Source organism: Lithobates pipiens, unplaced genomic scaffold (assembly GCF_037356315.1).
Source record: "Lithobates pipiens isolate NorthernLeopardFrog02 unplaced genomic scaffold, aLitPip1_a1.2 Scaffold_30, whole genome shotgun sequence".
In the NCBI taxonomy this organism is placed as follows: domain Eukaryota; kingdom Metazoa; phylum Chordata; class Amphibia; order Anura; family Ranidae; genus Lithobates; species Lithobates pipiens.
The window spans coordinates 124,835,553-124,851,662 of record NW_027507791.1 but is presented as its reverse complement, the minus strand read 5'-3'; the positions used below and the strand labels follow the sequence as shown (position 1 = coordinate 124,851,662).

General features: G+C 44.9%; 1 protein-coding gene across 2 annotated transcripts in view; it reads left to right on the top strand.

Annotated features, from left to right (window-relative positions):
- HEATR5A (HEAT repeat containing 5A) overlaps positions 1–16,110 on the top strand; it is a 277,562-nt gene that overhangs the window by 161,195 nt on the left and 100,257 nt on the right. The window contains exons 19-21 of one of the 2 annotated variants that reach the window (XM_077464809.1): positions 7,934–8,123; positions 14,325–14,494; positions 15,266–15,292. In XM_077464809.1, coding sequence (XP_077320935.1) covers positions 7,934–8,123; positions 14,325–14,494; positions 15,266–15,292 — 387 coding nt within the window. The remainder of the gene's footprint in view (positions 1–7,933; positions 8,124–14,324; positions 14,495–15,265; positions 15,293–16,110) is intronic. The other variant, XM_077464810.1, reaches the window with a different exon arrangement.

The window sequence follows — 16,110 nt, the reverse complement described above, 5'->3', positions numbered from 1 at the left end:
GGGTACTCGGTGTAACCCTAGACTCTGACTTGTCATTTCAGCCCCAAGTCCAATCGTTGTCAAAAGTTTGTAGATTTCACCTCCGTAACATCTCTAAAATTCGCCCCTTTTTAACAAATGAAACTACCAAGATCCTCATTCACTCCCTTGTTATCTCTCGCCTTGACTATTGCAACTCCCTTCTCATTGGCCTGCCTCTCCATAGGCTATCTCCTCTTCAGTCTGTCATGAATGCTGCTGCCAGACTTATCCACCTTACCAACCGCTCAGTGTCTGCCAACCCTCTCCTCCAATCCCTACACTGGCTCCCAATCACCCAGCGAATTAAATTCAAAATACTAACCACCACATACAAAGCCATTCACAACTCTGCCCCGAGCTACATCACCAATCTTGTCTCCAAATATCACCCAAACCGTCCAGTCCGCTCTTCTCAAGACCTCCTACTCTCAAGCTCTCTCGTCTCCTCCTCCCACACTCGTCTCCAGGATTTCTCCAGAGCCTCTCCAATCCTCTGGAACTCGCTACCTCCACCGGTCCGGCTATCCCCTACTCTTGCTACCTTCAGACGATCCCTGAAAACTCATCTATTCAGGGAAGCCTATCACGTCTCAAACTAATCTCCTACCACTTCCATAGACTCATTCCCAACAGTTATAACCTTCTGTACCACCTGCCCCACCCTTTTAGATTGTAAGCTCTTCTGAGCAGGGTCCTCTTAATCCTCTTGTATTTAATTGTATTGTAACTGTATTGTCTCCCTTTTATATTGTAAAGCGCTGCGTAAATTGCTGGCGCTATATAAATCTTGAATAATAATAATAAAAAAATAATAACGCTGCTATTTCTTCTGTGAATAAGAATCTTACCTGTCCTGTAGATAATGCCCAGGTGTTTAAAGATGCAGCAGGCAAGAAATTGGAGTTTTTATTAAAAGCTTAATTTGCTATTGCTGGGTCTGCTGCACAACCGGCTGTGGCAGCTATAGGTAGGTATCTGTCAGTCTCTAAAGGACCAGGTGAAGCAGGTAGCTAAGAACGTCCCCTATCAGGGGTTATATGCTGAGGACTTGGCAGAGTTACCTCATGCCTTATGTTTCGCAGTAGATGCTCTTAAGGATTCCATACAACAGATGTCCCAGTTGGCCCTGCAATCAGTACATATGCACAGGATTCTTTGGTTAAAAAAAACCTGTTTGCGGAATTACCCTGCAAAAGTTTATTAGCTGGTTTCCCCTTTTCATGGGTAGCGGCTATTCGGAAAGGATCTGGATAAATATATCCAGAAGATTTCAGGGGGTAACATCTACCAGTTAAGAAGAGGAATAGACAACCTTCCTTTTAAGGTGTCTAGTGCTTCAGTACCCAGCACTTCCAATTTCAGGCAGTTTCAACAGCCTCAGCCATCCAGGTCTAGAGGAAAGTCTCAAGGTCAAGGGCAGAAAAAGTCCTGGGCCCAGAGACCTCCTAAATCCAGTCCCAAGCCCTCCTTATAAAGGGGCGCCCCCCACTCACTCGGATATTATCGTTCTCAAACGCCTGGGAAGAAGTGATCCGAGACAAGGGTTATTTCTGCGGTGTCTCAGGGGTACAAAATAGAATTCCGGGGGGCTCCCCCCCCAGTTCTTAAGGTCCAACGTCACCATAGATCCGGAAAAAGTATTTTCGTCAGGCTATAGATCATCTAAGGTCACAGGGAGTGATTTCAGAGGTTCCAGCCAATGAGAGGTTTGAGGACTTTTACTCAAATCTTTTCATTGTACCAAAGCCGATTGGAGATGTAAGGACTATTCTGGATCTCAAAGCTCTGAATTGGTTTCTAGACATTCCCTCTTTCCGGATGGAGTCCATTTATTCAGTCATAGCCTCCTTGCACTGAAAGGAATTTTTGGCATCCATAGACATCAAGGACGCCTACCTACATGTGCCAATCTTCAGATCCCATCAAAGATTTCTGCGATTCGCAGTAGGCAACCAACATTTTCAGTTTGTGGCGCGGCACTTCATGTATTCACAAAGGTACTGGCTCCAGTATTGGCAGTTCTAAGATCTCAGGGAATATCAGTTGAAGGATACCTGGATGATCTATTATTGATCAAACAGTTCCAGACCTAAGGCAGAATGTAACCCGGGCGGTTCAATTCTTGGAACATCTGGGTTAGGTTCTGGACTGGTCAAAATCGACCCTGCAGCGGGTTCAACGCCTAGTGTATCTGGGGCTAATATTAGACGTTTTAAAGGCAAAGGTATTTTTGCCATCATGGAAGGTCAGAGCCATGAAAAACCTCGTCCAGGACATAAAAGGGAAAAGATATCCCTCCATTTGTCTGTGTATGAGGCAACTGAGGAAGATAGTGTCTTCATTTGAAGCAGTCCCTTATGCACAATTCCACTACAGAATAACATTGTGTCTGGAACAAGACGGTCCAGGCTCTGGACTGGCACATGTCTCTTTGGCTGAAAGTGCGTGAGTCTTAGTTGGTGGATGATAACCAAGAATCTGGAAAAGTCCTTTATACCTGTGGTCTGGAGGGTGGTGATGGTGGACAGTGGCCTCTTCTAAGACTGCCCCCCATCCAGAGAGGGTGTTCCTGGAGAGAGAAGAGCTTACCCATCAACGCTTTGGAGATTCTGACAGCTCGCTTGGCCCTAAGCTTCTGGACTTCCAGATTACTGGGATGTCCTGTGAGGGTCCAGTCGGGCAATGCCATAACTGTAGCATGTATAAATCACCAGGGAGGCACCAGGAGTCAGACAGCCCAGAAGGAGGTGGATTGCATGCTGACCTGGGCAGAAAGATTTGTTCCATTCTTATCAGCGGTGTTTGTTTGGGATCGGAGAATTGGTAGGCCGACTTTCAGAGTCGCCAGGAGACGTTTCCAGGGGAGTGATCCCTAAATCCTGATATCTTTGCATCGATCTGCCGCCGATGGGGGGTTCTGGATGTAGACCTCCTGATGTCCAGGTTCAGCAGGAAATTAAACAGTTTTGTGTCCAGAACCAGGGACCCGCTTGCATTAGGGGCAGATACCTTGGTAATTCCGTGGGATCATTTTTCCTGATGTATGCTAGGGGTGCAACGGATCGTCACCGATCTGTGATCTGAGCGGGTCATCCCCGTGAGGATCAGCACACGCTGCCATCTGCGGAGCTCTCAGCGGTCTTGACCTTAGGAAAGACCGCGGCTTTGGCCTAGTTCCGGAGCGGCGACCATCTTGGTGCACCCGTCGGCCGTTTACAATGTGATCGCTCCGTCAAATGATGGAGAGATCACTTGTAAACAAACCGGCGTCCTGATGACGCCAGTTCCTCTCTCCCCTCTGTGTACAGATCTGTACAGTGAAGGGGAGAGATCGGATGGCAGCAGCACTGTGGGCTGCATCTGTAGTGCCCACAGCGCTGCTCTGTGACAATTGCAGTCACAGCCATCCCTCAATACCCTGCCAATACCCTGCCAATACCCTGCCATACCCAGCCATACTCGGCGATACCCAGCCATGCTCAGCCAATATTACAGTGGGGGAGATGACGAGGATATTACAGTGGGGGAGATGTATATTACAGTGGGGAGTTTGTGGATATTACAGTGGGGACTATATGGTGGTTGAATTTTCACAGGTTTTTGCAAATTCAATTATTATTTGCTGATCCGATCCGTGACTCTGATCCGAGGAACGTTCCGATCCATGAGTTTTTTGATCTGTTGCACCCCTAATGTATGCCTTCCCTCCAATCCGGTTGTTGCCAAGGCTACTGCACAGGATCCAGGAAGAGAGAAAGACAGTGATTCTAGTAGCTCCAGCCTAGCCCAAAAGGACTTGGTACGCACAGATTGTAAGATTGGTGGTGGGAAACCCATGGGTTCTTCCACTCCGTTCGGATCTGCTCTCGCTGGGTCCAATATTCCATCCTGCTTTACGGTCCCTAAATGTAACGGTTTGGCTGTTGAAACCAGGATTTTAAAAGACCGGGGTATTTCTGGGCCAGTATTGTCTACCATGTTGAATGCTAGAAAGCCAGTCTCTAGGAGTATCTACTTTAGAGTCTGGAAATCCTATATTGCCTGGTGTGAGGCCAGGAGGTGGCACCCCCAAAGATATGTCATTGGGAGGATTCTAGCTTTTCTTCAAAAAGGAGTTGATATGAATCTGGCCTTAAGTACAAGTTAAGGGTCAAATTTCAGCCTTAACAATTTTCTTTCAGAGGCTTGTTGCTTCTCACTCCTTAGTGTGAACGTTTGTGCAGAGGATGATTTGTGTGCTTCCAGTGGTCAGGCAGCCTCTGTGCCCTGAGATTTAAATTTAGTCCTGGGGGTTTTACAGAAGTAGCCTTTTGAGCCTATTCGGCAGATTCCTCTGGTCCTCTTAACAAGAAAATTAGTTTTTTTGGTGGTAGTGATGTAGGCCAGGGGGGTTCAGTTGGTGGCTCTGTCCTGTTGAGAACCTTATTTGATCTTGCACCAGGATAGGGTTGTTTTGCAGCCATAACCAGAATTTTTGCCTAAGGTAGTGTCCAGTTTTCATCTTAATCTAGATGTCATTCTGCCTTCCATTTTTTCCGAATCCAGTCTACAGAGGAGAAATTATTTCATTCTCTTGATGTAGTATGAGCTATCGGGGGTCTATCTGAAAATGTTGGTTCAGATACAGAAGACAGATGTTCTGTTTGTATTGCAAGAAGGTCCCAAGATGGGACAGGCAGCATCTAAGTCGACTATTTCCCGATGGATCCACTAAGTGATTGTTCAGGCGTATGGATTAAGGGGTAAGGTCCCGCCTTATCCAGTAAAGACACACTCTACCAGGAGACTAAGTGCCTCATGGGCAGTTCATAATCAAGCATCAATGGCTCAGATTTGTAAGGCTGCTACCCGATCTGCTGTGCATACATTCACTAGGGTTTATCAAGTTAATGTTAGGACTGAGGAGGATGTTGTATTTGGACACAATGTATTGCAGGCAGCAACATAGATTCTGTGGTTCAGATGGTGTTCCTTTTTCATAATTGGTTCCCTACCCTCAAAAGCATTGCTTAGGGACGTCCCAGTTAGTTATGGCTGCTCTGTTGTCAGAAACCATGAATCAGACTGAGACAGAAGTACATTTACATCACACTAGTTTAATTTAAAAAAAAAAAAAAAGAAAAAAAGGTAAACAGAATAAATCTAGTCAAAACAGCCAGTTCAGGAACCGGAATGGATAGTCAGACAAGCAAAATGTCAGCGAGTCGGAGATGGGCATAGTAGGACAGCAAGCGGGATCTAGAGCCAGAAGTAAAGTCAACCAAGCAAGTCTTTAACAGAAACGCAGGAGACAGTCTCAGTGATGTTGACCAAGGTGAGGCAGAGATCCTCTGGGTTGGACGGCTTAAGTAGGCAAGACTGACAAGCAGGATATCATCAACAGGTGAGTAGCTGTGGATGGATAGGAGCTGGCAATTAGCCGACAGCTGAGCGGCCAGCTCAGAAAAGGAAGGGCTGAGCCCACCTCTGACATCTGTGTCCTGTGATGTACGATAAAGAAGTTAGGATTTTTTCTACAGCTTGCCTGTAAAATCCTTTTCTTGTATTACATCACGGGACACAGAGATCCATACCCTTCTTGTCTGGGAAGTTAATTGCTTGCTACAAAACTGGGGTACTTCCTGTGTAGGAGGGTTTATATAGGTGATGATGACTTCCTGTCTTTTTGGTTTGCTAGTGTCCATTCATCTATAGGTGGCGTATGACCCAGTTAGTTATTATGGCTGCTCTGTGTCCTGTGATTTAATCCAAGAAAAGGATTTTACAGGTAAGCTGTAGAAAAAAATCCTAATATTTTGTCAGGTTGGATTTCAAATCTCAGGAACTCAAAACCTCAGAAAAAAATACTGAGGATAGGGTTTAAGGTGCACCATTCTGCTAAACTCCAAGTTATAGCTTTGGAAGGGTTTGATGATGCGCCAGCAGCCTTTTATTCTTCTCTTTCCTTTACCACCTCTCTGTTCTGTTCCCAACACTGAGCTTACACAGAAGAGAAGTCTTTCTCTGTCCCCATATGACAATGCTGGGCAAGGCAGCAGATAGGACAGGCTGTCCTCCTATACCAGGCCTGGGCTCCATTGGGTCAGTACTGGGACCTGGCTTTGGTTGCCTACACCTCCCTTTGCCCAGTTCTTTCACATCGCAGTGCTGCCACAGTATTCCAGGCTTGCCAATCCGTGTGCTGCTAGTGATCTCCTCCCCTTCGCCTGCTGCCTGCTTTAAAACTATTATCCAGACAAGACTGTAAGCATGGCACAGTGACCAATAGAAACTACGGTAAGATGTTTGGCAGATGATAGGTTGGCAGACATTTAGGTTTGCCTACTCTGCAGTCACTTGTTATTGTGCAATACAACAGTCTTGAAGCAAAATAGAGTTACTGTTCTCGGACTGCTGTGAGGGGCTTGTGTTAGGGCTCACAGTAAGGCATGTTCTGGAGGACAAAATATACTTTACTTGGGTTACACTGAGCCGCACTTTTTCTAATCAAAACTTGTAACCCCTGCACTGTGTACATTATATACACCTGACCCCCTGCACTCTTCGGAGGAGATGTGCTAAAACTGGAGCGTGAAAAAATCTGGTACAGCTGTGCATGGTAGCCAATCTGCTTCTAACTTCAGTTTGTTCAATTAATGAACCCCTATGTGCTATCCATTTCTGTACATTACATACTTCTGATCTCTGCACTCTGTATGTAGGTTGTAAGCCTCCCTCACTGTGCAATTTTATCACACCCACAATTTATGTGGAAGAAAGGGGTGTGCTTTACATTTTTCCCCATACCAGGAAGTTCAGGTTATGTCCCTTTTCCTAGATAAGCAGACCAATTTGAGAGATCAGAATGAAGATGATTTTGTGCAGCTGGTTGGAACAGCCAAAAAGAGAAACCTGCTATTTGCCCCGCGTGGGCAACTTGTAGTTCTGCTTTGAACTGCCAACATACGTTAGTCAGATTTTTTTCTTACAATATCTCTATTTTCTCCTTTACATTTTCAAAAAACAATGTACTGCAGAAGCCTATGTTAATCAGCTATCTTTGCATACAGTAGGGTACTCCTTTGTGATGCTTAGCAGTTAGAGGTTTGCAAACAGATTGGAACACTTGTGATTTGATTTCCTTTTTGGAACAAATTCTGATTCTTTTAATGGAAACACAACTCCTGAACTGGCAGAATACAAGTAAACTAGGCAGTTGGGGGTGGTTACATTGTAATAAGCAATAACAGAAGTTTGCACATAGACAATTAACAAAGGATTTATGGAATGTAATAGCTGGATGGACAGTATGCGATTTCCTGTCACATAACATAAGTATTAGGAAAGATTTCTGTAGCTCAGAAGGAATTTTCAGAGGAAATAGAGCAATACTGTAATGTTGAATGATACTGCATGGATGTTGAACATGATTTGTTAGACCCCTTTCACACTGGAGGCGTTTTTCAGGTGCTACAGTGCTAAAAATAGCCCCTGAAAAAAGCCTCAGCTGCAAACCCAGTGTGAAAGCACTTGTGCTGGCAAGGCGTCACAAAAAGTCGCAAATTGCAGCGGTGGAGGAGCAGTGAATACACAACTCTTCCGCCACTCTTCCACTGCTCCTGCCCATTGAAAACAATTGGGCAGTGCTGCATAACGCCGGCAAAGCGCCGCTGCAGCAGCATTTTGCGGGCAGATTTAACCCCTTTTCGGCCAGTAGCGGGGGGGGGGGGTAAAACCGCCCCCACTAGCAGCCAAATAGCGCTGCTAAAATGTTGGTAAAGTGGCGCTAAAAATAGCACCGCTTTACTGCTGATGCCTGGGGCAGCTCAGTGTGAAAGGGGTCTTAACCATCACTATGGGTAAATGCATGCAAAAAAAAAAACTAAAACATTACTGTTTTCTTGTAAATATCAATTAATGTATTCCTTTACAGACCTGGGCCCTGCATTCTTTGTCTATCATCATTGATTCCTCAGGACCACTGTACTATGTTCACATAGAGCCCACACTTACCCTTCTCTTAACTGCGCTGTTAACAACATCGCCATCACATGCAGAGGTACATCGAAGTCTTGGACGCTGTCTGAGTGCTCTTCTGAACATCCTGGGACCAGAACTCCAAGGTAATTTTCATGTGAAAATTCCTATACTTTCACCCATGCTCTCCCCTCAGCTGCTATATCTCATCACTGCTAGTATGATCAGACTATTATTTATATATAATATAATCTTCAGCAAAAAATTCATGTGCTCATTTAAAATCTCCAAATTATCTAATAATTTCTTGAAACTATCGATGCTCCCCACTGAGACCACCGCCCGTGGAAGGGAATTCTATATGCTTTTACAGTAAGGAACCCTCTACGTAGTTTAAGGTTAAACCGCTTTTCTTCTCATTTTAATGAGTGGCCAAGAGTCTTGTTAAACTCCCTTTCGTGAAAAAGTTTTAGCCCTATTGTGGGGTCACCAGTATGCTATGTGTAAATTGAAATCATATCCCCTCTCAAGCGTTTAAGTTCAGTGCTTACAACCTTTCCTCAGAACTAATATCCTCCAGACCCTTTATTAGCTTTGGTGAGGGACGGGTTGGCCTCGGGCGGCCTTCATTGCGGGCACCCTGGACAGGCAAGTGCGCTTATTAAAAGTCAGCAGCTACAGTGTTTGAAGCTGCTGACATTTAAAAAAAATTAATTTAGCTGGCCCTCCCCTTTAATTGGCCTGCCTGCTTTCCAGACTTTACACCAATTGAAAATATCAATACTGTTGAGCAGTTAGATACCTATATCAGGCAAAAATAGGACAGCATTCCTCTCCAAAAACTCCAGCAACTGATCTCTGTTTCTAGTCATTTACAGTGTTCTGCTCTATGGGGTATGGGGTGTAGCTGCAAGCTGGAGAATATTTTCTGTAGTCTGTCAAGTAGGATGGGGAGGTTATGAAGGTAGCCAGCTTACGCTATTGTTTATGGAACTACATAGTGTTTTTAAAGTTTTTCATTTAGCTACTAACTATATCTAAAGTAATCTTTTTTTTATACAGAGAAGTTAATAGTTAAAGGGTTATTTAACCATTGTTTTTACATTTAAAATGACCCCAGTATTTTATAAAACATGGTTTATCCTAGCTGCCTTTAAATAAGACTCCAGCAGGCCAAGGGTGGCTTCCCCAAAGCCTGGCCAGAAAACTTGCGCAGACAGATCATAAATATCTTGTTCAGAGTCTAGGACATGAGAATAACTGGGCTTGTTCCCAGCATCTAAGGACAAGGGGGGGACAGCATACTGCATGGTTGTGTTTATAGAGGTAGAGCACTTGTTCCATAGATGCTAGGGGGGCATGCCTTAGCTACTGGTGCAGAACACAGCGGATCTGTCTTGATGGATGGAAGTTTTTATTTGGCCAGGCTTCTGGAACCCCCCCCGGCCCACAAGGTTTTTATTTAAAGCAAGCACATTTTTCTTAATTGAACAAATGCTCTCTCACCTTCAGTTCTATGATCACCTGGACAAATATAGATGGTAAAGCTCTCCAGCAGGAATACAAACCACACCAAAACCTGACAGGGTTGTGGCTTTAGAAAAACAGTTTTCACTCCCATCAACAAATAATTATTGATTTGTCTGTTCAGTGAATATGAATGTTATAGTTCAAAGTGCTAAAGTACATACATTTCCATTGCCCATCAGGGACACAGGAATTCACAAACTCTTGGGTTATACTGATGCCTACAGGAGTTTGGGACACTGGCAAATAGAACAGTTGAAATCCATCCCCTGTTTGACCCCTTCTCTTATCCAGTATGCCTCAGTTTTTTGCTACTATATTAGGTTGGGTGCCTTTTCTTTGAGCACTACAGAAAAGGCACCCAACCTCCTAAGTTTTTTGCCTAGTCGTACTTTTCCTCTGGGATCTTCAAACAAGATTTTTTGCTACACTGCTGGTATTTTTTTCTCCGTGACTTCAGTCAACTTTCCTTTTTACGCCACTGGTTGAGCTGGTCTCTGCATTGCATTGCATTGCATTTTCTCAGTAATCGCTTTGGAGGTCGTACCTGGACCCTGCTGAACTGGACGTGCTTCATGTGTGTGTTTTAGTGCTCTTTTTCCTGCCATTTATTCTAAAGCAAACACCATTCTGCTGCTGCCACTGCTTCTGAAGCACCACAAAGGGTTTTCAGTTTGTTTTCATTGCTCATCTGCAGTGATTTGGTTACTTCTGGCCACCTGACATCCTCATCAGCACCAGCTCCCTGTTTTTGTGATTACTATACATGAGACCTCATTTCATGTTGGGTTTAGTTGATAACTTCTATGCAGTGCAACATTCTTTCACAAATGTACACAGAGGACAGTCCTGCTGTGGTTCTCGCTCCCTTTAATGGGGGCGAGCTTTTGGGACTTTTGCAGACAAAACTCTTCTGAGGGCCCTTACATCTACAAGATTCAACTTGATAGGGCCTTGAAGGCGTCTAGTGCTGGTAGGGTAAGGAGCCAGGCTGTAGACAGGGGCCCTCCTTTTCCGCTCAGAAATAGATTTTTCGTCCGCACGGGTCAGGAGGTAGGCGTTCCCAGTCAAATCTGTTGCCGCATGAAGTTTTGCCCCCGCCCGATTCTCGAGTTGGGGGTCGCCTTTGGGAGTTTGCAGCTCGGTGGCCCTCCCTACTTTCCTACCAGTGGATCTGCAAACTGGTTTCATCAGGATACAAGAGAGTTTCTTTCTTGTCCACCAAACAGATTTTTTCCCTCCAACCTTCATCTTCTTCCGTCTTGTCTGGAAGCCCTGTTCGGGGCAGTACAGGACCTTCTGCTGCGTGGGGTGATGGTGCCTGTGACGCCGCTGGAAAGGTTTCAGGGATTCTACTCCAATCTGTTTGTAGTCCCGAAGAAGGAAGGGGTCCATCCGGTCCTGCATCTCAAGGCCCTCAACAGCTTTGTGAAAGTACGCAGGTTCAGGATGGAATCAGTTTGCCCCGTGGTCTCTGCACTCCATCAGGGGGATTTCCTGGCATCCCTGGACAGCATACTTGCATGTATATGCGTCAAGCATCAGAGGTTTCTGTGATTTGTGGTTGGGGACGAGCACTACCAATTTCTAGCTCTTTTGGCCTGGCGTCGGCATCAAGGGTCTTCACCAAGGTGCTAACCCCAATTCTGGCATTGCTAAGACAACGAGGAATCGCAATTGTGGTTTACTTGAATGACCTCCTACTGAGAGCTCCACCTCAGAATGAAGGGATTATGTGGCGATCACCATACAAACTTTCCGGGAGTTTGGTTGGGTATTGAACCTCCCAGAAGTCAGTGTTGGTTCCGACTCGACGCCTGGAGTACCTGGGCTTGGCTCTGGACTCCTCAGAGGGGAGAGTCTTTTACCTTAAGACAAGCTGCAGACTCTTCAAGCTGCGGTGAAGTTATTGGTGTCCCACAGGTGGTCATTGCTACGTTTTTGCATGCGAGTCCTGGTTCTCTTGGTAGCCACTTTTTAGGCGGTACCGTATGCTCAATTCCACACTCGTGTCTTGCAGAAAGAGATCCTGTCCAAATGGGACATTTCTCCGACATCCCTGGATTGTCAAATTCAGGTGAGCCAGCTAGTAAGGGATTCCCTTCTCTGGTGGATGAGGCCTCCAGCTCTTCGGTCCAGGAAGTCGTTCCTTCCTCTTCATTGGACGGTGATCACAACGGACTCCAGCCTGACTGGCTGGGGGAGAGTTTGGGCATACAGTCGGCCCAGGGTCTCTGGACGCAAGAAGAATCCCGCCTGCCGATCATTGTACTGGAGCTTTGGGAGATCAGGCGGTGCCTCTCCACATGGTCACAGAGGCTGCAGGGGCCAAAGGCGTCCAGTCGGAAAACGCCACGGTGGTGGTGTATGTCAACCATCAAGGAGGGACAAGGAGCTTGGCTTCAGCTCTGGAGGTCGCTCACGTTCCACAGTGGGCATAATGGCACGTGCCGGCTCTGTCAGCTGTATACTTTCTGGGCATAGAAAGCTGGCAGGAGGACTACCTAATTCGCCAGCTGTTGGACCAGGGGGATTGGTCGCTGCATCCGCATGTATTTCGGCTCATTTGCCTAAGGTGAGGCACACCAGATGTGGATCTCTTGGCCTCTCGGCTCAATCGGAAGGTACGGAAGTTTGTAGCCAGGTCAAGAGACTCCTGGGCGGACATGCAGCTGTGTTGGTGGCTCCACGGGGGCATTATCGGCTGATTTATGCCTTCCCCCCTCTCAGGCTCCTACCCCGTCTGCTTCCGCAGAGTGGAGGCCGAAGGGATTCCGGTGATTCTGATTGCACCAGTTTGGCCTTGACGTCCTTGGTACGCCGACATAGTCAGAATGGTGGTGGAGGCCGATGCGGGAATCCTTCAGTACTTCATCCTGCTTTACCGTCTCTGGTTTTAATGGCATGGCTGTTGAAAGCCAGGTGCTAAGGGACCGAGGACTGTTGGATTCGGTAATCTCCACTATGCCGAGGGCACGGAAGTCTTCTCGGAAGATTTATCAATATACGTGGAAGGCCTACGTCTCCATATGTGAGGAGATGGGGTGGCGCCCGCATACATATTCAGTTTTCAGCATCCTGCTGTTTTTGCAGTGAGGAATGGATCAGAAACTTGTATTAAGAACCATTAAAGGGCAGATATCAGCTTTGTCTGTCTTTTTTTCAGCGACCTTTGGCGACTCATTCATTGGTGAGTATGTTTGTTCAGGGGGTTCGACATGTGGCCCCTCCGGTACGACCACCGCTGCCTACGTGGGATTTAAATCCGGTGCTCTCATTGCTTCAGAAACCGCCTTTTGAAAACATTAGGGAGATCCCCTTATTGACGTTCTCTCAGAAAGTAGACTTTCTAGTGGCTATTACATATGCGAGAAGGGTTTCTGAGTTGGCAGACTTGTCATGCAAGTCTCCCTACTTGGTCTTCCACAAGGATAAGGCGGTGCTGCGCCCACAGCCTTCGTTTCTCCCGAAGGTTGTTTCGGCCTTTCATCTAAGTGAGGACATTGTGCTTCCATCCTTATGTCCTCGGCCGTCACATCCCTTAGAGGTTGCTTTGCATTCTTTGGATGTGGTCCGGGCTCTGCGGGTGTATCTGTCTGCTACAGCTCCTTTTTGGAGGTCAGACTCTGTATCGGTGGCTGGTCCGAAGAAGGGCCTGGCGGTCTCATCAGCCACCATTTCTAGGTGGGTCAAACAGATTGTGGTTCAGGCTTATGCAATAAGGGGGTCGCGCGACCTCCTTTCCTGTCACGGCACATTCTACCAGGGCAATTGGTACCTCTCTGGGCTTTCCAACATCAAGCGTCCATTTCCCAGGTGTGTAAGGCAGCAACCTGGTCATCAGTTCACACTTTCACAAAATATTACAAGGTTGATGTAAACGCATCTTCGGATACATGCTTCGGCCGCAAAGTTTTGCAGGTGGCCGTTTAAGGTTGCAACTCCTCTGTTGAGGAGTTCTTGTTGTTATGGGTGGAATTTATTTTCTTTCTGTTCCCACCTCTCGTTTATGACACTGCTTGGGGGCGTCCCTAACGTCAAGATTAAAGGTGCTGTGTCCATCAATGAACGAAAGAAAATAGGATTTTTGTACTCAATGTAAAATCCTTTTCTCTGAAGTTCATTGACGGACACAGCACCCACCCCTCCTATTTATGTTTGTACCGCTTCTTGACGAACTGAGCTGCTGGAAGCAGAGGGGTTATAGCCAGTAGGACCGCTCCCTGGGCGGTACTGTGCAGTTTTGCTGTTTTTTACATGTTCTGCTTAGTCCTCTCCTCAAGGTGGCGATATAACCCTAAGGTCAAGATTAAAAGTGCTGTCTGTCAATGAACTTCAGCAAAAAGGATTTCACGGTGAGTAAAAAATTCCTATTTTTCGTACTTAAAAAAATAAAATAAAAAATTGAGTCCACCCCTCTGTTTTTGTTTTCCCTGTTTAGCGCTTTCTTAAAACACTGAAGTATGCTGGGTAGAGGAGGAGTTACTCAGAGGCTAGCTTACATTGTTTCTGTTCGCCATTGTCCCAAACTCCTGTAGCCACCAGTAAAACCAGACTGAATTTCTGAATCCCTGTGTCCTTCAATGGACAAGAAGAAAATTATTTTACAGTAACAAATATACTGTTAGAACCACCACTCTTGTTTTAAATTTTTACCTGATTTTGACTGGAAGTATGCCTTTTGTTGTTTTCTCTAGCCTTTATTAATTAGCTGCTCGTTTTTCTTGTATATTTTTATTTTTTATTATTTTATTACAGGTACTTCTATCCCTTTGAACTATGTCTATAAATGCTTTTATTATTTTTGTGTACTTCTATAGGGAATGGGGAATTGGTGGCATCACAAAGGAACTACTGCTTGTTGGCTTGCTCAATGATGCAAGAGAATCCAGACTGCTTGGTTCAGGCCCAGGGCATCTCCTGCTTACAACAGCTGCATATGTTTGCCCCTAAGCATGTTAACCTGTCCAGCTTGGTGCCAACTTTGTGTGTAAGTGTTCTCATGTAGAGACCAATTAGTACTGATTAATATACATTAACTTTTCTCCTTTCCCTTTATTTTAAAGCTCTGATGGGTCACCCTTTTTGAAATGTGAATTTTTTCTAAATAATAGTATCTTAGGATGGGTAGCTTAGTGGCATTAGGGAACACAATTGAGATTTGATAAGCCTTTACTGTTGATTTGACTATATCAATCAGTGTGACAAATAAAGTTTCAGTGCAGCTGCTGAGTTTGCTTAAACATCTTGTACAGTGCATAGAATTTGTAATTGAGCACTGCTTTATTTCTTATTTGAATTGGCATTAAAACTTGTGAAAATAGAACCAAAAAAAGGTTTAAGAGAATATTATATTTTCGTTCTCTAGGAACACACCACATGTTTTAGGCGCATAGGTTTTCACTTGAAATAAATGGAAATACATGAAAACACCCAAGCTTTGTCTTGCACACAGATGGGCTTTTGGACATTTATGTGCATCTTCATGCTTTTCTATTGCTTTCAGTTATAAACACACGCCTTAAATACATGGATGTGTTTCCAGCTTGAACTTTTACAAAATCTAAAGCTGCAATTTGGAGTCGTCTTATAATCCTTCTAAATAGCATAGAAGATTCTTTGGGCCAGATTTGTGTTATATACCAGGCTGGTAACATAAAGAGTAACCTAATAGAAGGGGGAACTTGAAGTAGGCCCTGATGTGCTGTTATTAAATCTAGTTGTCCCTTCCTCACAGATCTGTCATTTTTATCTCCTGCAGGAGGTCTTGCTGGATAATTCTATTTTGGTATGTCACCTCCTTACCCCGTGTTTATGCTGTGCCTTCTTGCATCCCTCTTCTTTGTACTGCATACATATGCGCCCTTCCAGCTTTCAGAGCATTTAGTAGATTTTGGAGGATAAATAGTCAAAAGGTGCTTATCTGCTTATAGTCTTGGGGCTAGATATTGAGGTAAATACACAGTGTTGTAGGATGTAACTGATCCCACGTGTAAGATGAAATCAAATGGGTTCCCTACCTTTAAGTTATTGTAAAGGCCATTGTGTAATTCTTGCCAATTGCTGTTCCCTTCTTTGTGATCCTTTTTGTATATTTGTGGCAGCAAATGTATAGATTTGGGTTACCTCTACTTAATTCTGTTCGGCTGTGCTTTATAGAATGTATAATGTATAGAATTCTAGTGTGTCCAGATAATGGAGTCTTTGCTTAAGGCAGAGTCTTACTTACAACAACCTACCTTTTTGTCCACCCCTGCTCCCATGTCACGTATCCACATGTCTATGCATTTGGTCTTGTCAGCTTCAGGGGAAAATCAAATCTCAGACTATTTAGCACTGTCTGGAGGTCAGTCGCTAGGCCTTTGCAGCTGACTGTATTTTTATTTTATTTTTTGCAGCAGAGGGTTAATATTTTTAACTTTATATTTTATCAGAATGGTAGGTTTGTTTTAGTGATAGTACTGTTTAAAATTTGTCAAAAGCACATCTAGAGAAAGAAATGGCATATGAGAAAAAGTGCAAAGGTTACCATCATCCTTCTAGTAATATAACATCAAATTGTTCCTCTTATTAGGACTTTATCACGGCAACCATCATATACTACCA